Below are 26,184 nucleotides of genomic sequence, written 5' to 3'. Positions count from 1 at the left end.
AATTTTTTTTTCTTTTTTATTGTTCATTTTACTTTATTTATTTTAGTTTGATGCTTTTTTCCAAAAAAAAAAATTTTTACCACTTTTATTCCTATTACAAGGAATATAAACATCCTTGTAATAGGAATATGGCATGACAGGTCCTCTTTACAGTGAGATATGGGGTCAATAAGACCCCACATCTCACCTCTAGGCTGGGAGGCCTGAAATAAAAAAAAAAAAAAACGATCCTGGCTTCGATCGTAGCGGTGAGTCGGTAGAAGCGCGGGAGGGGGGGACATCCCCTCTCGCCTCCCGTAAGAACGATCAAGCAGTGGAACAGCTGCTATGATCATTCTCATGGCATAGGGAATCGCTGGCTGAAAAAGCTGATATCTGAATGATGCCTGTAGCTGCAACCATCATTCAGATATCCCCGCACAAAGTCAAGGATGTTGTATGATGGCCGGCAGGCGGGAAGTGGTTAAAACGCTTTTTTTTTTTTTTTAACACAAAGTTGTCCATTTATACAATATTTCTACCACATAACATGTACATACCAAAAATTACACCCCAAAATAGATTCTCCTACTCCTCCTGATTACGGCGATACCACATGTGTGAGACTTCCACAGCCTGGCCACATACAGAGGGCGAGTACAGCTGAGCATGGCTCAGCATGGCAGGGTATGGCGGGGTATTGCGGAGTATGGCGGGGTATTGCGGAGTATGGCGGGGTATTGCGGAGTATGGCGGGGTATTGCGGAGTATGGCGGGGTATTGCGGGGTATGGCGGGGTATTGCGGAGTATGGCGGGGTATGGCGGAGTATGGCGGGGTATGGCGGAGTATGGCGGGGTATTGCGGAGTATGGCGGGGTATGGCAGAGTATGGCGGGGGCATGGCAGAGTATGGCGGGGGCATGGCAGAGTATGGCGGGGGCATTGCAGAGTATGGCGGGGGCATTTCAGAGTATTGTGGGGGCATTGCAGAGTATTGTGGGGGCATTGCAGAGTATTGTGGGGGCATTGCAGAGTATTGCACAGCATTGCAGAGTATTGTGGGGGCATTGCAGAGTATTGTGGGGGCATTGCAGAGTATTGCACAGCATTGCAGTGTATTGTGGGGGTATTGCACAGCATTGCAGAGTATTGCACAGCATTGCAGAGTATTGTGGGGGCATTGCAGAGTATTGCACAGCATTGCAGAGTATTGTGGGGGCATTGCAGAGTATTGCACAGCATTGCAGAGTATTGTGGGGGGTATTGCAGAGTATTGCACAGCATTGCATAGTAGTAGGGATGGCTGAGCATGGATGGATGGATGTCTCTGTGCAGCGCTGTGGGCACTACACATACAGCCCACAGCGCTGCAGACATCCATCCATCCCCCTCCCCGCTCACTGTGTACCGATCGGTACACAGGAGGTGAGGAGAGGAACCGGCGTCATCAGATGACGCCGGTCTGTTTACATGCGATCGTGCCGTCATTTGACGGCGCGATCACATGGTAAACGGCCGCAATCAGCGGCCATTTACCGGGATCCGTGATGCGGACCCGGCGGTCACGGATGTGTTCGGGTGCGCGCCCCAGGGGGCGCGCGAGAGGGGAATTCTGGGAGGACATCATAGTACGTCCTCCCAGAGTTATCCAACCGCCCTGCAGCCGTCATTTGGCTATGGGCCGGTTGGTAAGTGGTTATACACAGTCCCCCCATTTTCAAGGGCTTAAATGTAATTGGACAAATGAACATAAAAACAAATAAAATGTTAATTTTTAAATTTTGTTTACGAGAATCATTTACTGGCAATGACTGTCTGAAGTCTGGAACCCATGGACATTACCAAAGACTGGGTTTCCTCCTTTCTGATGCTTTGCCAGGCTCTAACTGCAGCTGTCTTCAGTTGTTCTATGTGGGTCTTTCTGACTTAAGTTTTGCCTTCAGCAAGTGAAATGCATGCTCAATTGGGTTGAGAACAGGTGATTGACTCGGCCATTGCCGAATATTCTACTTATTTTCCTTTAAAAGCTCCTGGGTTGCTTTTACAGTTTGTTTTGGATCATTGTCCATCTGTACTGTGAAGTGCTGTCCAATCAGCTTTGCTGCAATTGGCTGAATCTGGCTAACATTATATCTCTAAACACTGCAGAATTCACCCGGCTGCTTCTGTCTTCTGTCACATCATCAATAAACACCAATGACCCAGTGCCACAGGAAGCCATGCATGCCCATGCCATCACACTACCTCCACCATGTTTTACAGATGACGTTGTGTGCTTTGGATCATGAGCTGTTCCAAGCCTTCTGCACACTTTTTTCTTACCGTCATTCTGGTACAGATTGATCTTAGTTTCATCCGTCCAAAGAATGCTTTTCCAGAACTGGTCTGGCTTTTTTAGATGTTTTTTGCCTAATCTGGCTTGATTGTTGACCTTGAAAATGATCGCCCACCTTATGGAGAGTCTCCTTCCCTTGTCTGAATGTTGTCTGGATGTTTTTCTTTACATAGAGAGAATCCTGCTATCATCCACCTTTGTTGTCTTCCATGGATGTCCAGGTCTTTTTATGTTGCTGAGTTCACCAGTGCATTCTTTTTTCCTCAAAATGCATCAAACTCTTGATTTGGCCACTCCTAATGTTGCGGCTATCTCTCTGATGGATTTGTTTTTGAAATCTTACAATGTCCTGTTTCACTTGCATGGACAGCCCTTTTGAACGCTTGATGTAGGTTCACAGCAATAGATTCAAAATGCAAATACCCCACTTAGAATCAACTCCAGACCTTTTATCTGCTTAATTGATAAAGAAATAACGAATAAGTAGCCCGCATCTGGCCATAAAACAGCTTTTGATCCAATCATTCAATTACTTTTGGTCCCTTGAAAAAGTAGGGATGGCTAGAGAGTGAGAGTGTGAAAGTGTGCATTTCAGCCCATATCCATTATAGAAATATAGCTTGAATATTGAGGGGAGGTTTGGGACTTTAAATGAGGCACATGAGTGGAAAACACATTGGATCAAATACACAGGTTTATTAAGAATATACATAATGTAACGCATATACAAGAACAAATAATTGATCAAATGAGCGTCATAACCAATAGCCCAGTATTGGGTACTAATATGTGTGGATATGAATCATAGAGAAAGTTATACAAACATCTTGGCCAGTTGGCTCCATATAAAGATATAAGTTAACATTAAAATTGAACGAATCACATCATATATAATATAACATTACATAATGCATCCAGGATGGCCTGTTGGCTCGATGCGTTTCAGCGACTATATCGCCTCATCAGGAACAAATGCATGTAATGTACATGCATTGTACATACAGTGACTTGCAAAGGTATTCAACCCCTTGGCATTTTTCGTGTTTTGTTGCCTCACAACCCGGAATTAACATGGATTGTTTGAGGATTTGCATCATTTAATTTACAGAACATGCCCGCAACTTTTTTTTTATTGTGAAGCAAACAACAAATAGGACAAAATAACAGAAAAAGTCAATGTTCATAACTATTCAATACTTTGTAGAGCCACCTTTTGCGGCTATCACAGCTCCAAATTGCTTTGGATAAGTCTCTATGAGCTTGCCACATCTTACCACTGGGATTTTTGCCCATTCCTCTTTGCAAAACTGCTCCATCTCCTTCAAGGTTTGTGCTTGTGAACAGCAATCTTTAAGTGTAACCACAGATGTTCTATTGGATTGAGGTCTGGGCTTTGACTAGGCCATTCCAACACATTTACATGTTTCCCCTTAAACCACTCAAGTGTTGCTTTAGCTGTGTGTTTGGGGTCATTGTCCTGCTGGAAGGCGAACCTCCATCCTAGCCTCAAATCACACACAGATTGGTACAGATTTTGCTCAAGAATATCCCTGTATTTAGCACCATCCATCTTTCTCTCAACTCTGACCAGTTTCCCAGTCCCGACTACTGAAAAACATCCCCACAACATGATGCTGCCACCACCATGTTTCACTGTAGGGATGGTGTTCTTTGGGTGATGTGATGTGTTGGGTTTTGCGCCAGACATAGCGTTTTCTTTGATGGCCAAAAAAGTTCAATTTTAGTCTCATCAGACCAGAGCACCTTCCTGCATACATTTTGGGAGTCTCCCACATGCCTTTTTGCAAACTCAAAATGTGCCATTTTATTTTTTGCTGAAAGTAATGGCTTTCTTCTGGCCACTCTGCTATAAAGCCCAACTCAATGGAGCGTACTGCTTATTGTCGTCCTATGTACAGATACTCCAGTCTCTGCTGTGGCACTCTGCAGCTTCTCCAGGGTTACCTTAGGTCTCTATGCTGCCTCTCTGATTAATGCCCTTCTTGCCCGGTCCATGAGTTTTGGTGTGTGTCCGTCTCTTGGCAGGCTTGCTGTTGTGCCATGCTCTTTCCATTTGGTTATGATAGATTTGATGGTGCTCCTAGGGATCATCAAAGATTTGGATATTTTTATATAACCTAACCCGAACTTGTACTTCTCAACAACATTGTCCCTTACTTGTTTGGAGAGTTCCTTGGTCTTCATGGCAGTGTTTGGTTAGTGGTGCCTCTTGCTTAGGTGTTGCAGCCTCTGGGGCCTTTCAAAAAGGTGTGTATATGTAATGACAGATCATGTGACACTTAGTGTCAGACTTGCATGTACCTGACTGATGAGCCCAATGGAGCAGAGGAAGGTCTCCCTTACGTGTCTGACGGCCCCTGGTAGTATGAACAGGAGGCACGGGAGTGCAGAGTGGTATGAGAGCCTGGCGGGTAATTGAAAGAAAGGCGGATCTGGATCCAGAGGCAGAGGAGATAATGACTGACTGGACAGCAGACAGGCAGACAGGTACACAGGCAGATGATGCTGAGCAGGAGCAGAGCAAACTGGTTGGGTCACAGGCAGGGTCGGCAACAGACAGGCAGCGAGGTACAGAGGAGCAGACGGATTCAGGGTCAAAGGCAGGCTGAGGTCAGGTGCAGGCAGAAGACAAAGGATAGTCCAAGGAGCAAGCTGGGTAGTCAGGAGATCAACGTTCAGAACAGATAACAGGAGCAAGGGTCACAGGGAGCTGCAGATCAGACAGCACCGATCCAGAGTGCACTGACAGTTCAAATAGACTGATTAGCACCAAGGGCTGCGCGGGCATGCCCGCATACCAGTGCGCACACCAGCGCGCACACCAGCATGCACAGGAACGCACGCACCAACGCGCACCGCGCCAGAGCGACGAACATTGCGTCTACCGTGGGAACTTTCCTGACACTTAAATTGCACACAGGTGGACATTATTTCATTAATTATGTGACTTCTGAAGGTAATTGGTTGCACCAGAGCTTTTCACGGGCTTCATAAAAAAGGGGGTGAATACATACGCACATGTCAATTATCAGTTTTTTATTTCTGAAAGATTGTTTTATGTATATATTTTTCTAATTTTACTTCACCAACTTAGACTATTGTGTTCTGATCCATCACATATAATTCAGATTAAAAAAACATTGAACTAAAGGCTATAATGTAACAAAATCGGTAAAAAGCCAAGGGGGTGAATACTTTTGCAAGGCACTGTATGTATGAGGGCCAGTATAATCTAGTCATAGTTCCCCTAATGAAGGTTGAAAACAAAACAAAAGGGGAGAAACAAATTGGCGTGCGGAGGAAGGAAGTTATCCAACCCCCCATACTTACATGTTGGTGCACAGTATGTGCAAGAGGCGCTGTACTGGTTGTGACCATCATGTATCTCTCCCGGGAGCTAAGGGGGCGAGGACCCCCAAAGAAACCGGACGCAGGCACACAACCCCCAACGGGATGGTAATGCCCATGCTGACACTGCTGGTGATGCCAGGGAATGACCATGGATGTGTCTGAAAAAACAGAGAAGGTTGTCTGGAACGTGATATTAGGAAATGCAAACAGGGGTGTCTCCTTGTTTCTATATGACCGGGAGCTGCGATGCGCTTCGGGCGACCTCCCTCTGCCCCTCATTGGTTCAGTTGCGGTGGGTGGATGGGCTTGTCCCGCTGCGCATCGGCGCCACGCATCGGCGCCACGCATGACTTTGTCTGTGTGATGTCCGCATGAGCGCCATCACAGCGGCGTCCTTTTCCATCTTATGGCGTGCTCATGGAGGAGTTGACCCTTCGTCATTATTGGTGGCAACCGCCGCTGTGGATGTGGGTCCTCCTCCCTATTGGTCACGCCAGCGTCACGCTGGGGGCGTGTCCCTGGGTTTAATTGGAAGCCTACATATTTCCCCATTTGGTTTGGGCGCCCATGCTGTTCGCTGGCTGTGTCCTCCACATATTTCTGGCATTCCAGAGATTGATTTTTATCAATGCACAGGTACACTTTGTTCATTTTTGGGATTTTTGTTGGAGATGGTGGCTCCATTGTACCACGTTCCTCTGCTGCACGTTCCCTGCTCACCCTTTGGTGCACTACAATGGTGGTCCCTTACCATACACTTCACCCCATCACACATCTTAATTCCATCTATCTCCAGTACCATGGCAAATACATTGTCATTTCACTCACATTCACCTTATTGGTTTGGCACTTATTGTCATGAGCCCACACCTCTGTTTACATTTCCTAATCTCACGTTCCAGACCACCTTCTCTGTTTTTTCAGACACATTCATGGTTATTCCCCGGCATCACCAGCAGTGTCAGCTTGGGCATTACCATCCCGTTGGGGGTTGTGTGCCTGCATCCAGTTTCCTCGGGGGTCCTCGCCCCCACAGCTCCTGGGAGAGATACATGATGGTCACCACCAGTACAGCACCACTTGCACATACTGTGCACCAAAATGTAAGTAGGGGGTTGGATAATTTCCTTCCTCTGCACCCCAATTTGTTTCTCCCCTTTTGTTTTGTTTTCAACCTTCATTGGGGGAGCTATGAATAGATTATACTCGCCCTCATACATATGTACAATGTCTTTACAGATTACTTGCATTTGCTCCTGATGAGGCGATATAGTCGCCAAGATGTTTGTATAACTTTCTCTATGATTCATATCCACACATGTTATTACCCAATACTGGGCTATTGATTATGATGATTATTCGACCAATTATTCGTTATTGTATATGCGTTATATCAGGTATATTCTTAATAAATCTGTGTTTTTGATCCCATGTGTTTTCCACTCATGTGCCTCATTTAAAGTCCCAAACCTCTCCTCTTTATTTGCAATTGATAGGGAAGGAGACTCCTACTTCCAAGGATGTCTCATTTAAAGTCCCATACTTCCCCCCTTTATAAATAGCTTGAATATGTTTTGGTAAACCTGAAAAAAGCTAAAATTGTGCCAGTGTTCAAATATATATGGACCTAAATGTTATTAATATTTTTATTTATTTATTTTAATACACCTTTAAAGCCCCGAGGCCTGTCCTTCTCTCCCTGTGACAGTGGTCTATTTTTTTTTCTTTATTTTGTTTTCCAAATTAAAGAGAGATTGGAGCTTCTGTCAGGTATTTTTGCTGTCTGTGTTTTTCCTGAGTTAATATTCTAACCCCCACTCTATCCAAAACTAAATAAAAATGTTTTAAAGTGAACTCCACTTTTAAAACAAAGATTGGCAGCTCACATAGTTTTGCAGACACTGCTGTGGCCTCCCCTGCTACCTTCAACGCTTTTTTATAATTAACCACTGCTGCCTAATCTCCCAATGTATACATAACCATTATCCATACTAGAAAATATAATAAACTTATAACATGTGTAATATGCTCCAACTTGTGGTTTGAATGGTATTTAAATCCTTATGAAGTGTGTGGTTGATGCCAAGAAATTACAAGAACAAAAACAACTGAGAGCCATTGCATATAACAACAAAGGATAAAGGAAGTCCCATTAATGCATTCAGGGATCATATATAAGAAGTGTTGCCAGACCATATGAGACTGTATTGAGCTAAAGAGCTGTGCTATTCCATGCATCTAAATCTACCATAAAACATATTCAAAAGTCAAATGTTATTTTATAAAAAAAAAAAAAATCAATCCTTTTGTGAGAAAATTCTTACTGCTTATGGGGTTCATCTTAGTCATTCGTATAGTGTAACAAGGAATTCAAAAGTAGGATCTGTGTGTGGTCAGACACAGATGGTTTGAATAATCATAAAAAAAACTCTGCTCACATATACCACTACAAGTTCTTCTTTCTGTGTTTCATGTGTATGTCCTGATGATGAAATGGTAACATTAGAAACTGACTTAGCATACTTTGCATTGACTCCCAATGATAAATTCCCTGTTACCTGCCTGCTGATTAGACTATAATTTAAAGTCACCCTTTAGTCCTCCTACGTCCTGTAAATAGCCTATACTCCTTTCCCCTCTAGCCCCTAGAGTCTGAAGACATGTTAGAGAGTAATGCAATAAACCAGCCTTCTGAACCCTTTATCAGTGAAGAACCCTTGAATAATTTGTGGTTAAGAATCCTATCCAACCCCTGCTAAAAATCATAACCAGAGCTCCTGGCATGAAGATCAGTAAGCTGTAGATATATTAATAAAGCAATAAAGAATGCAACATACATAGCATATTTGACACCCAGCACAGATCAGTTGTAACACTCTCTTCCACTAGATAACAATACTGATTTCAGTAATAACTATGAACTTAAATAAATAATAAAAAAAGGCACGCAGGCATTGAAAACTGCAGTGTACCTTTACATTGGTGCTTAGTGGAGAAATGTTGCTCTTACACTAGAAGTTAGTGGAAATGTGCCCCTCCTATACATTGGTGATCAATATTATGGTGCTCTGTTTAATTTTACTTACATAACATAGTTAAATAGTTAGGTTGAAAAAAGACACAAGTCCATCTAGTTCAACCAAAAAAAATACCCACAATTGATCCAGAGGAAGGCAAAACCCCCCAGCAAAGCATGATCCAATTTGCTACAGCTGGGGAAAAAATTCCTTCCTGATCCCCCGATAGGCAATCGGATATTCCCTGGATAAACTTTAGCTATAAATGTTAGTACCCAGTTGTATTATGGACGCCTAGGAAAGAATCCAGGCCTTTTTTAAAGCAATCTACTGAACTGGCCAGAACCACTTCTGGAGGGAGTCTATTCCACATTTTCACAGCTCTTACTGTGAAGAAACCTTTCTGTATTTGGAGATTAAATCTCTTTTCCTCTAGACGTAAAGAGAGCCCCCTTGTCCTCTGTGAGAAATGGGGGTCAGTGGGGGATTTTCTCCCTTACATTTGTTGTCAGTGGTAGTAGTATCTTGTTACATTGCTCAATGCTCAACAAACCTCTAGCAATCTCTGGAGGAACCCTGAGTTATACAGAACCCTGGTTGAATATGAATGGAATAGCCTCTAACTGGCTGTCAGTGCTTAAACTCCTACTCCCACTCTGATTTTAGAGGTGCTAGTAACGTGGGAACTTAAAGTGTTACTAAACCCAGTAGTATGAAAATAGTTTATCTACCCATCCCCCCCCCCCCAACAGTAACCAAAGCTTATAAATCTTCTTTTTATAATAAAATATTGCCACTATATACCTTTTTGGCTGCTCTGTATACCATGGTCACATGATAAACTGCAGAGTTTCTCCAGTGCTGAGAGTTCAGGTAGGAGGAGATTTCCACTTCAGACTGTATACAAGCCTACATGTGTGATGTCAATATCATGTGACCTGGCTATCTCTGAGAACAAGTAATTATTCTCTACAGCATAAAAGACTCAACTGAGCATGTGCAGGTCGGCTACTCTGCCTGTGTTAGCTGGCTTTCCCCAGATAGACAGTTCAGGAGGGAAGGATCTATGCATACAGGATACAACAGCCTTTTTACACAATGCAGAGGGTTAACCCCTTAAGTTCCACAGGGAGTATAACAAGCATGCTATGTTGCATATACAGACAGATTTTACCACTGTGGGTTTAGTAACACTTTACTGTAAAAAAAGTTTTCAGGTTGTAGAACCTTTTCTTTTAATACATGTAACAGCTGGACAAAAAAAAAAGCCTAATGCATTACCTGGATTGGAGCCTAATGCATTACCTGGATTGGATGGATTCCGATTAGCATGTGGCAAATGTGAAATATGTAACAAATGTTTCAGCAGCTAGAGATGGGGCACACATCATTTGGGTTAACTTATTTTTCCTTTGCAAATGGCCAACAAAAATATTTTTGCCCATACTTCAGCTTTAATTCTGATGTCTGGTTTATGAAAACTTTTTACCTATATTGCTAAATAGTAACAACACATAACATTCTGCCATATGTATGTTGGTTTTACCCTACAGTTTGGCACAAAGCTATCAAAAGAGTATTTATCAGGATATTATAGGCAAGAGTTAACATCCATTTTAAAATAAAAAAGATAGGAACATTAAACATTTTTTACTCAAAATGTTTTTTTCTGGTCATTCATAAGGTCTGTATATGATGGTAAAATGATACAGGGTGAGATTTACCTTATTTGTAAATTTCAAAATGCCCTAAAGGAAAACCTTCCTAAGTTTATGAAAGAAATTCTCATTCTGTTTGGTCGCAAATATCCAAATCTGATTATTGTTTATTGACAGTGAAGCATGTAGATGAAATTTGTAAGGGTCATTTTGGAGAGGGTTAGACTCAATTTTCTCTTTTCTTTGTGGTATAACCTCATGAGCTTTGAGGTCAACCTTCTTGCACCCTATTCACTAATTGTTCAAGTAGAAAACACCAACTGTGCTGTACTTACTGGCAAGTTCTTTCAGTATTTTTGATTAAAAAAAAAAAAACACCTAGAAGAGGAGGAGCCAGGAGCCCTGGCAGGGGCCCAGAATAGAGGAGGATCGGCGCTGCTTTGTACAAAACCATTGCACAAAGCAGGTAAGTATACCATGCTTGTTATTTAAACAAAAAAATGGTTTACAATCACTTTTAAAACAATGTGATAAAAGACTGAATTACCTTTAAAGCACCAAAATCACTTTGCATCATCAAAAGCCAGTCATATGGCTTGGTTTGAAGGAGTGTGAATATCAGACTGAAATGTGTAACTGTATGCATCCCAAATTTTAGATCAATCAACAAAGTATAGTGTAAAAATAGTTTGGGGGCATTTTAAATAATAATTGGAACAATTGGTTCCTTATTTTAAGATGGACTGCATTCTATATTTATGAGAAATATGATCTCAAGTTTTTAAAACTACAAGTAATGCAATGTTAACTGATAGTGAACTTCATTAGTATTTACACATGGTAGCACAGACAATTTTTGCAGTGGTTTACATATACATCAGTCCCTGTCCTCAAGGAACTTACAATCTAAGGTCCCTACCTCACATGCACACACTAAGGCCAAGTTAGACAGGAGCCAATTAACCTACCAGCATGTCTTTGGAGTGTGTTAGGAAACCCATGCAAGCACAAGGAAAACATGCAAATTCCATGCAGGTAGCATCCTGGTTTGGATTCAATCCGCAGACCCTGGTGATGCGAGGTAGGAGCGCTAACCTCTAGGCCACTATTCTGCCCTTATGAATGCCATAATTTTTTTAGTTTGCATCTGATAACTTAGTATAGTGCAAATGAGACAACATTTCACAGATGGCTCTTTATTCCCACATTGCTCTTACAATTTACTGTGCAGACATTGCAAGTTCAGGTTGCAGACCAACCACACCTCTGTTCCTCTCAATGATAACCCAACTCTAGAGCACACGCAGCGGACACAGATTATTTAAGGGAGCTTTACTAGTAATTTCCAGCCTAGTTACAAACACTTGCTGTGCTGCTGTTCAGAAGATCAGAAGTGTGGTACATAGTTGACTCCCGAGGACATAATAAGTACATTTATGGATTTATATTTTATTCCATTTGTGATTTTAAGTATTTTTATTTAAAAGCTAAAGAAACTTTGTATGGTAATGTTTACCCTTACCTTTTCATCATCTACGCCATCATTGTCATCATCTCTGTCGCATGCATCGCCCACACCATCCTTATCAAAGTCTTCTTGTCCAGAGTTAGGGAGGAGTGGACAATTATCCTTTGAGAGAAGAAAGGAAAAATGACTATGCCGAGAAGCTGACTATAATAAACAGCTTAAGATAATGTTGTATATTAAAGCTGAACCCCATCAAAGCCACATCTGCCTCCACTGTTGCCAGAAATAGATATTTTTTAAACACTTTAAATTTGGGTAGAGGAAAGGCAGGTGCTGCCTGGGGGACTACATCCCTTTTTATTAAATTAGCACTACTCTTTTCTGCAATCCCACTGCATGCACTGGTTAAGCCTAATACAATGCTGTAATATTGTATGCAGTCTTTGCATTCATTATAGCTAGAAGCTAAATAGGGTAATGCCAGAATGAAGATTTGGCTGGCCATCTTCTTCTTTGTTCTGTGACATTGCCTGGTGGGAAGGCATGTATGGAAGACAAAAATGCAGAGCACTTAGAAGGCTTTCCTTTTTTTATGTCTAAAAGTTTATTGTTTACCTGGTGTTTCATTTGAATAAAATGTAGCATCCACAGACATGCCTTGTTTTTGATGGTCTATGGTCAGTTTTGGAGGCTAACTAATTAGGAGATCAGGCTTTGTTTAAATACATGCTAGTAAAAAAAGTTTTCTGTTGGATTTAATCTTTCATATTTATGAAATTCAGAAAGTAAAACCTAAGCTAACCAATGCTTTATAACTAAGGATATAATATTGGACTGAGAATGAATGTTCAGCTATACCAGGGATTTGCAATTAGCGGACCTCCAGCTGTTGCAGAACTACAAGTCCCATGAGGCATAGCAAGACTCTGACAGCCACAATCATGACACCCAGAGGCAGAGGCATGATGGAACTTGTAGTTTTGCAACAGCTGGAGGTCCGCTAATTGCTTATCCCTGAGCTATATGGTGTTTTGCACCTGTTTCATGGTAGAACAGTAGTCTCCCACCTTTTCGGTGACAGGGATAGGTATCGTGTGGCCAATTTTTCCAGGGACCGGGGGTGTTTGTGTCGCGGGGGGTGGGTAGTTGTGGTTGGTAGCGATGGGGGCTGGGTGGTATTGTTGCAGTATTTTACAGTAATTTCTGTGTTTTACAGATCATTAGCAGAGAGGTTTGACCGCACAGAGACTCCTATGGAAAATTTATCAGTAAGTGGATTACTGCACAGAGCTCACTGAGAACCTCAGATCACCAGGCTCCTGCATCCATGAGTTTGTTGTGCCCCAGGGTGTCAGGAGGAGGAGAGTAGCCACCACTTATTGACAGGGGCGGAGCATCACTTGCTCGCCCAACACTTACGCCTTGCTGTATGGCAATTGAATATAATAGCCCTTCATTGTAGCCGCACTGAGTGGAAGATGTGGAGTGGCCTGACTGCAGGGTGTCTCCTGCATGGTCCATTATGAGACCTCCGTGCTGCTGCTGTATTGCCAGACCCACCACTAGAGGTCAGGGGTCGACACTGGTGATTCGGTCTCCACCGCCATTATGGGGAAGAGCGGCTCTCGTGGAGGGGAAGAAACCAGAAAGTTTTTGATCCGCATTGTGACTTGCCAACTCCCTGCCCTGCGGCCCAGCCCCCAACAGGTCATGAACCAGCTCCGGAAGTATATCCTACTCTCTAGCTTCTTTCTATCTAACAGCATCAAGTCTTTGAAATGATATTGACATCCTGAATGGTCTAATTAAGCAAAACAAATCAAATTGGTGCTTTGCAGCTTGACCTAAAGCCTCATACACACTATAGGAAAATCGGGCGAACATTTTCATCCGAGGAATGATCGTACAATATTCTTTTTTTTTTCACAAGAAAATCGTACGATTTTATGATACTGTGTGCGCAACTTTCGACAGCCGATTCCGACCTTCGAAAATGAAAATTTCCAAAGGGACAAACTCCAAAATTTGTCTCGTATGGGAACAGAATGAACGATTTTCATTTAATGTGTACCGTTTTCCTATGATTTCCATACGAGAAAAAAATCAGAAACGAAAGAATGCATCAGAAACAATAAACAAAAAAAAGCCTTTGTCATATGAGAATTTTCGTACATTATTTCTTTCCTCATTCCGACTTGCTGTGAAACAAAGAGGAAAATTGGACGATCGTTCGCCTGATTTTCTTATAGTGTTTACCCCACTTAAGTGTAGTCACCATGCAGATGCAGAGGTGTCAAGATAACAGATTGCTGCAAATCTCAATCATAAAGCTCTTCAATTCTTACCTTGATGCAGTGATAAGTAGCATTGGCAGCACAGATTAGGTTATTGTTGGGCCAGCCATCCAAATCAGAGTCTTCTCCACAAATGATGCCATCACCTGCATAGCCTGTGCGACATTCACATTTGAAAGATGGTTCGCTGAAGTGGCCAATATAAATACATTCTGCAAACTTGTGACAGTTGTGAGACTTGTCTTTGCATGGATTTATTGGCTCACATACCTAAATAAAGATTTTGATAAAATGTTTTAAATCACAAATGAATTAAGTATATATTATAAAAAGCATTAGCAATAACATAAAGAGACACAAAATAGCATCTGGGTTGCAAGTAAAGACTAATGAAGTATGTCTGTATAATGGATCACTATTTTACATGTTCTTTACTTGTACTAAGAGAAGGTAAAAGGCAAGAAAAATAGAAATGGACTAGGAAACTAGAGGAGAAGAGCAGGGAAATTATAATGAGCAATAGTTAAGTTATTAACTGTCAAGCTACTTGATAACTTTGTAGAAGCATTTTTAACGGAAATATTCTTTCTTCCACAGTTTTTTTTCTGTAAAAACTGACAGAACACAATTATTGAAATTTTTTACATTCCAGTCTCATCCACTAGAAAAGTCTTTTTGCCCATGCATTCCACTGCTGACCTGTCACTCTTGATAGCAACTATGTATAATCTGATATTGTTTTGACAGATGCTTTTTATTAGAATTCCTTGAAGGATTTTTAAAACAGAGTGTGGAGATTAATGACCAAGTGTCAGCTACCTTCAACAAGTCAATCTGACCTCATAAGAAAAGTCTTTCTCCTGCTTGCCCATACTTTCCCCAATGGTTAGTAATGGGGAAACGAGAAGATTTTCTTACCAGCCATTCATTAGGTCATGTGTCCCAATCTGTCACAACTGACTAAATATCTTGTAGACAGATTGCCCTTTGACCTCCTACTTAAAAAAAAAATGTTTACATTTAAGGCTCACTCACTTGCTTGTCTTTCTGTGCAACTTCTAATCCAACACCGAATGGTTGGTTGCCTTTGTAGCGAGGTGGGCAAGGAAGGCATTGATAACCAGGATCTGTGTTCACACATCGATGGACACCACCCAGGCGGAAGCAAACATCCGTAACCAGTGTACACTATCAATAAAGAAGAAGCAATAGACTTTTGTTACTGGCAAGCATATAGTAAATACAATAAACAATTATGCTGCGTACACTTGGTCCGGCGGGCCAGAGTCCGCCGGACAATCCGACCGTGTGTAGGCTCCGGCGGACTTTTCCGGCGGACTTTTTCCCAAAAGCCCGCCGGACCTAGATTTGAAACATGTTTTAAATCTTTCCGTCTGACTCAGTTTCTGGCGGAAAGTCCGCTCGTCTGTGTGCTGGTCCGACGGAAAGCCCGCTCATCTGTACGCTGGTCCAACGGACCAGATACGACACAAGGGCAGGGTATTGCATTTCGCGCTCGCTGAAATAGGAAAAAAAAATTTCCTATTGCGGCGAGCGCGGGGCATACCAGGCCCTTAGGTCTGGTATGGATTATAAAGGGAAATCCCTATGCCGAAAAAATGGCGCGGGCCCCCCCCTAAAATCAATACCAGACCCCGATCTGAGCACGCAGCCCGGCCGGACAGGAAAGGGGGTGGGGATGACCGTGCGCCCCCCCTCCTGAACCGTACCAGGCTGCATGCCCTCAACATGGGGGGTGGGTGCTTTGGGGGAGGGGGGCCCTGCGGGGCCCCCCCCAAAGCACCTTGTCCCCATGTTGATGAGGACAAGGGCCTCTTCCCGACAACCCTGGCCGTTGGTTGTCGGGGTCTGCGGGCGGGGGGCTTATCGGAATCCGGGAGCCCCCTATAATAAGAGGGCCCCCAGATCCCGGCCCCCCACCCTATGTGAATGAGTATGGGGTACATGGTACCCCTACCCATTCACCTAGGGAAAAAGCATCAATAATAAAACACACTACACAGGTTTTTAAAATAATTTATTAAACAGCTCCGGGGGGTCTTCCTCCGGCTTCGGGGGTCTTCTTCCGGCTTCGGGGGTCTTCTTCCGGCTTCGGGGGTCCCTCCGATTCCTCTTCTCCCGGCATCCGGTTGGTTCTTCTCTGCTCCCTCCGGCCTCTTCTCCCGGTGTTCCAGTTCTTCGGCCGGCTCCTCCGCTGTCTTCAGGCCACTCTTTTGCCAGCGGAGGTCCGGACTTCTGGGCTTCTGGGCTTCTTGTCTTCTTCCCTCTTCTCTTCTCCAGATGTTGACACAACACTCTCTCCGGCTGGACTGCTCTCTGAGTGCTCCGTTGTGACTTATATAGGCAGAGACCCCGCCACCTTATAATGGGCATGCTGGGACTGTGACGTTTTAGGGGGCATGGTCAACATCACCCAGTGAACGCTCAGAGAGAGGTCCAGCCGGAGAGAGCATTGTGTCAACATCTGGAGAAGAGAAGAGGGAAGAAGACAAGAAGCCCAGAAGTCTGGACCTCCGCTGGCAAAAGAGCGGCCTGAAGACAGCGGAGGAGCCGGCAGAAGAACTAGAACACCGGGAGAAGAGGCTGGAGGAAGCGGAGAAGAACCAACCGGACGCCGGGAGAGGAGGAACCGGAGGGACCCCCGAAGCTGGAAGAAGACCCTCGAAGCCGGAGGAAGACCCCCCGGAGCTGTTTAATGAATTATTTTAAAAACCTGTGTAGTGTGTTTTATTATTGACGCTTTTCCCTAGGTGAATGGGTAGGGGTACCATGTACCCCATACTCATTCACACAGGGTAGGGGGCCGGGATCTGGGGGCCCTCTTATTATAGGGGCTCCCAGATTCCGATAAGCCCCCCGCCCGCAGACCCCGACAACCAACAGCCAGGGTTGTCGGGAAGAGGCCCTTGTCCTCATCAACATGGGGACAAGGTGCTTTGGGGTGGGGGGGCCCCGCAGGGCGCCCCCCTCCCCCAAAGCACCCACCCCCCATGTTGAGGGCATGCGGCCTGGTATGGTTCAGGAGGGGGGGCGCTCGCTCGTCCCCACCCCCTTTTCCTGACCAGCCGGGCTGCGTGCTCGGATCGGGGTCTGGTATGGACTTTAGGGGGACCCCACGCCGTTTTTTCGGCATAGGGGATTCCCTTTATAACCCATACCAGACCTAAGGGCCTGGTATGACCCGCGACGGGGCTCACAAGGTGTCAATCTCGCCGATAAAAGCGGCAAGATTGACTTCCTTTTCTAGTCCCGTCGTACTTGAGTCACGTTCAAAATGAACGGACTTGTCCGTGTGTGGGCAAGTCCGTTCATTCTGAAAGTCCGCCGTAACTCCTGCGGAAGTCAGTCGGAAAGACGTAAAATAATTATGAGGTATTCCTGCGCTATTGTGAATGGGGTTAGGGAGTAAGGAGGGGGGGAAACCCAATTTCAATAAGACAAGGAAAAGCAGCCTACATCGGATGGGGTACAGCCTGTTCCCAGATAAAAAGAAATAGAATAAAGTGTGGTGCTGCGCTAATCCCAATGAGATTGGTGTGTATTAGCTCTGTGCTCGTGAGTGTCTTGTAGTGCACCCAGATTTAGTCTCTGCAACTGTAACAGAGCAGTAAAAAGATGACCTAATGTGACAGTTGAATCCTTATGTGCTGATGGTGTGTATGATCAAAAAATCGTAGTATAGATACACAATAAATAGTAATAAATATAACGTGCAAAGTGATTAGTGCTTAAACATCATGATAGCCAACATAAATGTATGGGTGAATAAATATAGCATAAATAAAAATCGCAGCTGGCTCAAACTATCACCAGTCGCCAACTCACTTAATTAAATATAAATCAACACATTCATAAGTGCATGTATACCTAAAGTGCATCCAGTGCAAGTTGAATGTGACTAAGTGCTAAAAGTTCATAAATATGCATGCAAATCTGCGTGCAAGATATTATCAGGTGCAGTGCTCCTTGCGGCGACCAACAATCAATCAAAGTCCATAAAACGTGTAATGACTTCCGTGCTAAACATGGGTGACAATAGTGGTCAGTCTTCATGCAACAATGTGCACATTGGTGGGCAGTGGCCCCTTACCTGAGGGTAATGGGGTAATCGCGTTTAGCCACTTAGAGGCATGGAGGCCTTTGTAGAGACCATGGGTATAATCTGTAATGGAGGATGGTGGGAATATGGTCCTATCCAGATCGCTTCTCTTGTAGGGGCGTCTGGTCGATTTTTATTTATGCTATATTTATTCACCCATACATTTATGTTGGCTATCATGATGTTTAAGCACTAATCACTTTGCACGTTATATTTATTACTATTTATTGTGTATCTATACTACAATTTTTTGATTATACACACCATCAGCACATAAGGATTCAACTGTCACATTAGGTCATCTTTTTACTGCTCTGTTACAGTTGCAGAGACTAAATCTGGGTGCACTACAAGACACTCACGAGCACAGAGCTAATACACACCAATCTCATTGGGATTAGCGCAGCACCACACTTTATTCTATTCCAGTCGGAAAGACGGGCGGACATAGCCCGCCAGAAAGTCCGGTCATGTGTGGGCAAGTCCGTCCGTTTTAAACTCCGGCGCACCTGGCGGACAAAGTCCGTTGGAAAGTGTGCCGGAACAAGTATGTCAGAAAGTCCGATCGTGTGTACGCGGCATTAGTTGCACTAATGATGTTTGCTTTATAGGCCAAGTGACAACAGATGAGTCACTTTAACAATTACATTTCTTTTTTCTCCATGTCTTTAAACTTCTATGTATCAATAGTGGGAAAAGGGTAAAAACAGAAAGCAATATTGAATTAAAGGGGTTGTAAACCCTTGTGTTTTTTCACCTTAATGCATCCTATGCATTAAGGTGAAAAAACACCTGGCAGTGACCGGCCCCCCAGCCCCCCCATTTTACTTACCTGAGCCCCTTTATTCACTCGGCGGAGATGGGCTCTCCCTCTCTCCATGAGGTCCCGGCTCTTGTTTGGATAGATTGATAGCAGTGCAGCCATTGGTTCCCACTGCTGTTAACCAAATCCAATGATGCAGGTGCCGGGGGCGGGGCCGAGTCCGGCATTCGTGTCCATGGATGCAAACGCTGGACTTGGGAGCGCGCCCGCAAGGTAACCCCCTCAGGAGAGTGCTTCTCTGAGGGTGTTATCTGATGCAGGAGGAGCCTCGAGAGCCGCCGGGGGACCTAAGAAGAGGACGATTGGGGCCACTCTGTGCAAAACGAGCTGCACAGTGGAGGTAAGTATGATATGTTTGTTATTTTAAAAAAATGAGGGTTTGCAATCACTGACATTATTACTGCCACAGGACAAAATGCAATTAACACAAAGAGGTAATCAAGACAACAAACAACATGTCAGAAAGTTACTGTTTCTATATTTATCCATTCAAAATATTACTGAAGATAAGTTGCAGATTAGAAACAGGTTTACAGGAGGTGGCTTGGACATTAAAAATTCAGATATAGGACAGCCCTATTTTTACCTTGACTTAGACACTAACAAACAAATTGCAGGAGAATGCAAAGAAAAATCAAGTATTTTAAATGCTAACTTGAAGGATGTCTTTCCATTTTTTAATTCACTTGCAATGTGCCTTTGAGATGGCTAGACAATTTGACTACTTCTGAAAGAGTACATTCTCTCTAGCACATCCCTCTCCCTCTTCGCAAGCCATAGCCCTGTTCTCTTTTGGGAAGGTCTAAATACAGTCTGTGCTGGCCCAGAATCTCTGCCCCTCCCTTTACCTACCTGCATTAACTTTTATGTAGTTGCCGGTTGAAGAGCAAATACAAAATATTATATATGTAGCTGCCATGGAAAGAAGCAAAGGTAAATACAACAGAGTATCACTTGACTGACAGCCCTGAGTCTGCTTGGGAATGCTAACATCACATCAAGTTGACAGTGCTCAGCAGTAGTCTCAAGGCTTTTAAAGGTCTACACAAGAGAGGCTTTTACAGGTAAATAACATGCCTAAAATATCATAAAATCTTATGGGAAGATTGTTGTTGACATGAATGGTTTTGTCTAACAAAGAGATAAAGTAAAGAATGCAGTATTATAGGATATGATTGAATGACCCTGTAACACAAAAATATCTCCGATACAGTGCTGGAATGGAATTGGAGTATTTGGACATTTTGTATGGAGTGTTGTACTTTCTATACTGTATATAGAATCCTAATGGTTAGAACAGTGGGAGCTGATTTCGTGCCATCGGGAGACTTAAAGTCTTCATCAAGTTTTAACACAGTTCCCCCTAGTGCATTCTGTTGTGCTTTTATTAACATTTACTGCTCAAGGCTTTTTTCCCCCAAAACACGTTGGCTGTATTTGATGTTCTTAACCATTACATTTTTCAAAAAGTCCTTCAAATGAGGTGAATCAATGTACCAGACACCTCTTAGTACACGTTCAAGGTGGAGAGCAGGAATCTGCATTCCTCCAAGCTTCAATAGTGGTGTTAACCATAGAGAGACTGAAATTGTAATATTTCTTACCTATTTAGGGGTTATAAAAACCTTTTTTTTTTTTTTTTAATTGCCACATGGCAGGTGCTGTCTTTCCATTACAGACCACAGTTTATCAGTGTCAGGAGACCACCAGTACCTAACTTAATCTAAAAGAGTTACCTGGTAACAATGATATAGGCTGGGAAGTCCAATTCCTACAGGGTATTCATACTAAGAAAGAACAGCAAACTGGCCTCTGTGTTTTTTGTAGTGCCATACATACTGATTAAGATACTTCTGAGCGTGTAAAACAAATTACTTGGAAAGTAGCATTGGTAAAATATGGAAAGTACAAAGCAATTTTCATAGGATAAGCATTTAAAGCCACAATTCTGCTCTCTAAGGGCATTTCATAGGGGCATTTGGATACCAAATATTACATTGCTTGCAGTTCTCTTGAGTTGAGATATAGAAATTGGTATTTTTTTGGTAAGAATTCAATCCTAATATTTCAGATGTCATTTCATGAACTCTTTCATATGAAACATTGTTAAAAGTAGTGGGAGTGGTTAGAATTTTTGGAAGCAATACGGTAGGGTTAGAAACTATCAAAATAATGGTGTCAGCATAAAGCCCTATTTTATGCTCTTCCATCCAATTCCTCTAAAAATTGGATGTATGTTTTAATGTATTGTGCTGGTTCAATAACGGTTGTAAATATAAGTGAAGATAATGGACACGCCTGTCCTGCTCCAGTAGTAACAATATTGACATTTGATATATAATTTGGTTATTGCTTTCTAGGAGTGGCATTTTTTTTTGCTAGCCATCAGCAGAGCAGGCACATTTTTGGATATGTTCTGAGCTTTACATCGTTATATATTTTCCTTTATACTCTACCTCATCTAGATCCTCGCAAAATGTCCCATTGCCAATGTAACCAACTGGACAAGCTCCACATGACCAAGATCCATCAGGGTAGCTATTGCATTCACTTCCAGGAAAGCAAGGATTTGATAGGCACCCATCTGTAAAAACATAATATAATATCAGCTGTAGCAAAAAACAAACAGTTGTCTGTTGGACTGTCTTTCAGTCAACTAAAGGAGCTCCCAATCTGACAATGTTGCTGCCAAATGTGAGGCAGTATTGTTCATTGCCAGCTTGCCGCAGAAAGTGCTGCTACTGGCAGGATCTTCAGGTTATAAACTTTGTAAAAAGTTTACAAAAAAGATTTGTTTAAAGTGGTTGTAAAGCCAGTTTGACTTATTTTATATTATCCACACTGTGTCCTAATTCTGTGTCCCCCTATGTGTGTGATTTATTTAAAAAAATGTAGATTATACCTCATTTCAGAGCGGCGCTTACATGACAGGCCGGCTCTCTCCTCACCCCGCCTGACATCTGCAGCGGGCAGGGCTGAGATTCCACCGCTGACGTCAGTCGGGACGAGAGGAGGAGAGAGCTGGCCAGTCATGTGAGCCCCAGGTGGCACTCTAAAATTAGGTATAATCAGCATTTATTTTATAAATCACACACACAGGGGGACACAAGATTAGGACACAGAGTGGATAATATGAAAATATACATGTTATTTCAGCAGCACGAGGAGCAGGCACTGTCACAAGCTGACAGGTAGGGAGGGGAGGGGGGAGAGTAGAGAGGAGAGCAGACAGGACACAGCGGCTGATGGGGGCATGTAACCTGACCACGGTGTCAGGGCTCAGCAGTCGTGATGAACTGTGGTCAGTTTACAGAGGGGAGGGTAGAAAATGTCAGGATCAGTCAGGTATCTCAGGTGATACAGGGGGCCAAATTACACATCACAAGCACTGTGCTGTATAACATGCTTTAAAGGGACAGGATCCATTTTTTTTTTAAAGTAACATGTTCTTTAAGGAAACTGTATACAGTGAGGCATATTGAAAAATACATTGAGGCCCCATTCACATTAGAACATGGTGTTGGAAATTCACATCATGTGTGCATTTCCTACACTGCGTTCAAAATGCACTGCAGTTTCGACCTGCAATGGGTGTCAATGTTAATTTAATGACACCCCAAATGCAGGTCGCAAATGCAGCCTTCACCAGATCTCATGGTACAGAAGTACCATGAGTTCCGGTTGCAGTACGTTTCCAAAAGTAGTGCATGCACTACTTTTGGTGTGGTGCAGTGTGGTTCAGTGCGATTAGAGCCAGTTCAAAGTGAATGAGCTCAAATCGCACTGCATTGAACAAAATGTGACTCGCACAAGAACATGCTGCTCATTCCTGTGTGATTCCTAGTGCGAACTATCCCTAAGGGTTTATTTACATTTTAAGGGAAAATGCAGTAGATACTGTTACTACAGTGCTTTAATATGTTAGCTAGCAACCAGGAAGTAACATTTGAATAACTATTGTAAAATATGTACGGTGAAATCCAACTGTTTGCTTGTGGTTACTACTAGGGATGATTCAACATGCCCTGGGTTCCATTCAAACAGGGTTCTGCAAAGTTTAGATGCAGAACCCAAACTCCTTCTAAATCAATGAGAGCCGAGTCTGTCACATCTAAAATGCCCATTTTCTGTGCTAATAGGCAAAGGGTTGTCAGAAAAATAGTAAATATCCCCTTTACTGTAGCACATCCTACATTCCAAGAATGAAAAAAAATGTGTATTGTTTCCTCCCCAGGAAGTGGATATTAAGGGAATCCTCAGACAAAAAAACAAAAATAGTGTGAGGTTATCCTAAAAAATCCCTACTAGCCCCTTAATTTGAACATGAAACCTAGCTGATCAGGAAAGGTGGAGGGGGGACAATGAGCAAGAACCATACCAGACAACTTGCCCTCAACATAGGGGATCAGAATATGGAAGCCCCCTGTAAAAATAAAGGGACCCCCAGATACCACCCCTTAAGTGAATGAGGGGTACCCCTACTCATTCAAAATAAAAAAACAAGTAGCCTAGAAATAATGACCCACAAATATTTGACAATTCCTAAAAAAAAAAAAAAAAAAAGTCCTCTTTTGTAAATTCATCATCATTCATGATTCTCGCTGCTCACTGACACACCAAGATTAAAAATCCTTGGCTTATGCTTTGTTTATGTGGTGGGGATTTCTCTAGTGGTGTCAATGGCAGATCCTAAGGGTGCAGCAGATGGCAGCATCCGCTTCTTCCTTAGGAACCATTGACAGCAGTAGAGATAAATGATGCTTGCCTCTGGCCAAATGGGCAAAAATTTGGGCGTTCACCCGAACAGCCAAAGTTCAGTTCAAACCATCAGCTCATCCCTAGAAACTGCATATATAGCAGTTGATCAGATCTACAGTTTTAGGTTCACAGGCATTGCATTTCTAGTCTTAAAGGCAGGCACAACAGATCACGTTTGGAGCTGTTTTGGGAGCTGGATGCTTTTGAGGGTATTTTGTTTGACCTTACCAATCATGTTATACTTTAAAGTAACATAATAAAAAGCAATTCAACACAAACAAAATTTGCCATTTTGATTGAAGCGGTACACACTAGGGGTTTGGTTTTCTGAAGGCAAATAAGCTGTTCACTTTGAAAGGGGCTTTTCCTTTAGCTTAGTGAATGTGGTGAAGCTCTACTGACTCCCATCATTCAAACATTTGCAAGCAAAAATACAAAATACAGATTTTTTTACTTGCATGCAATTGGGTATATTTGGTAAGGTGAATTTTCACCAAAATCACTGATCTAAGGGAACATTTCCATTTCCTTACACAATGAAAAGCCTATTTGCCTTTAGTAAAGCAACCCCTAAGCTTTTACTATCAGATACAGTAGTAGCTTGGCAGCCATTGTGGAGGTGGGCAAAAAATCTCCCCAGCTGTAAAGACCCCATGGGGAATTTAGCCCACATCCTCCATCTGAAACAGGAAAAATCTGTAATAAGCCTGTAAATCTGTAACTTCCAGATCCCTAGCTACCTTACAATAACGTTTATGACGTGCCCATGTTTCTACATTTGCTATCACAGAATTTGTATTGTTTCAATTTGAATGCCTCTCATATAGGCTATATATGCCATCAGTGTGTAATATTTTTTGTTTATTTAAGTGTTATTTAACATTGTAGCTAGGAAATATAAGGTTTCTACCCTGAAGCAGTAGTTTTATGCACTTTCTTGTCGGCTTTTCGCAAAGTAAATTTACAGTCACTATATTTGACATTCCCAGTAGGCCAAACTCTTAAAACCAGCTGATGATTTTTCAGGAAATGCATTGAAGCCTACTATAATGTTCACACTCTGGCATTCATTGCTACAAACATGTTGTTTCTGAGACTGGAATTTATAAAAGCAGATGTTCTGCTGCTGTTACAAAACAGCGAAATTTCAGAAACTCACTAAAAATCAGCTTGAGTTACTTTGTCATCACAGGTTCTATTTTTTACGACAGAATATCATAGTAAAATATGTGTTACATCAGATACAGCAGCAAATGGCATATGCTATCTACATTAGCTTAAAAAAAAACAACTAGTAGGTGATCTCAAATTAACATAGGCTGGTTTTCTCCTGATAGGACAATGATGGTTAAATAGCTTACCAATTGGACAATCCTGTTTATTACACATTTCCTTCTCTTTTGTATCACCACCACATTTCTTCCCTCCATATTGTGGCTTAGGGTTATTACAAATACGGGACCTCTCTCGCAGACCTCCTCCACAGGTAACACTGCAGCTAGACCATGGTGACCAAGGACCCCATTTACCATTAACTGAATAAAAAAAAAAAGGAAAAACAGTATAATTTTAACCTAGTGTGTTTTATCTATGGCATGGCTATACTGATAATGTATATAACAAAATTTGATAAGATTAGCCAAAATGTTCACATTCCTTTTCATTGCACAGGAAAAGAACCTTTCTCTTACACTTTACATACATTGTAGGAGACTTTGCAGAATATGGATTACATAAGTGCAATTATGCAAAGGCCTCCTTGTGTTTGTGGTTTGGACTTTCTCTTAAGGACACTGAGGTAGCAAACAATACAGATCCAGCTGGCTGGAACATTTCAGGCATTTAAAATTTCACTGTTCTTTCCTGCACAAACAAATCATTATTCTCTGCCTGTGGGGAGATTGCCCGTCAAGTGGATATGCATGCTGAGTGAAAAAGGAATCTTCCAACATTTGTTTAGCTTTTCAAAAGGTCTGATCTTTCTAACATCTGTATATGACCAACTTCACTACTTTCATTCACTTTGCTATTTTCCTGAAAACTAAATGGCTTCTGCATGACAGATGCATCTCAAATACGTGCAAACATCCATGTACACTGGCTTAAAAGCAAGGAGCAATGGACACTGTCTGAAGGCCAGAAAAAATCCACCAGTTAATGGGTCTTAACCCAGTGCTTTATAACATGGAACCTATTACTTAAAATATGATACTGTTCTAAAAACATACTTGGACATGGGACCCCTTCACATTCTTTTGTTTCCCGTCCAAATCCAGTGCAGTTCTTTCCCCCTAACTGGGGCTTGGGGGAATTACATAGACGAATACGGGTGATGTTGCCGATTCCACATGTCACGGAA

General features: G+C 42.6%; 1 protein-coding gene across 1 annotated transcript in view; it reads right to left on the bottom strand.

Annotated features, from left to right (window-relative positions):
- Positions 1–26,184, bottom strand: part of THBS2 (thrombospondin 2) — a 181,694-nt gene that overhangs the window by 66,401 nt on the left and 89,109 nt on the right. Inside the window, exons 9-14 of the mRNA XM_073627865.1 lie at positions 26,054–26,184; positions 25,187–25,360; positions 21,524–21,651; positions 15,160–15,312; positions 14,176–14,394; positions 11,885–11,992 (exon numbers count right to left, since the gene is read on the bottom strand). The exon at positions 26,054–26,184 is cut by the window's right edge and continues 46 nt beyond it. Of these exons, the coding sequence (XP_073483966.1) occupies positions 11,885–11,992; positions 14,176–14,394; positions 15,160–15,312; positions 21,524–21,651; positions 25,187–25,360; positions 26,054–26,184 (913 nt within the window). The remainder of the gene's footprint in view (positions 1–11,884; positions 11,993–14,175; positions 14,395–15,159; positions 15,313–21,523; positions 21,652–25,186; positions 25,361–26,053) is intronic.

This window comes from Aquarana catesbeiana, linkage group LG04 (assembly GCF_042186555.1).
Source record: "Aquarana catesbeiana isolate 2022-GZ linkage group LG04, ASM4218655v1, whole genome shotgun sequence".
Taxonomy (NCBI): Eukaryota; Metazoa; Chordata; class Amphibia; order Anura; family Ranidae; genus Aquarana; species Aquarana catesbeiana.
This window is presented reverse-complemented; position numbering and strand designations above follow the sequence as displayed.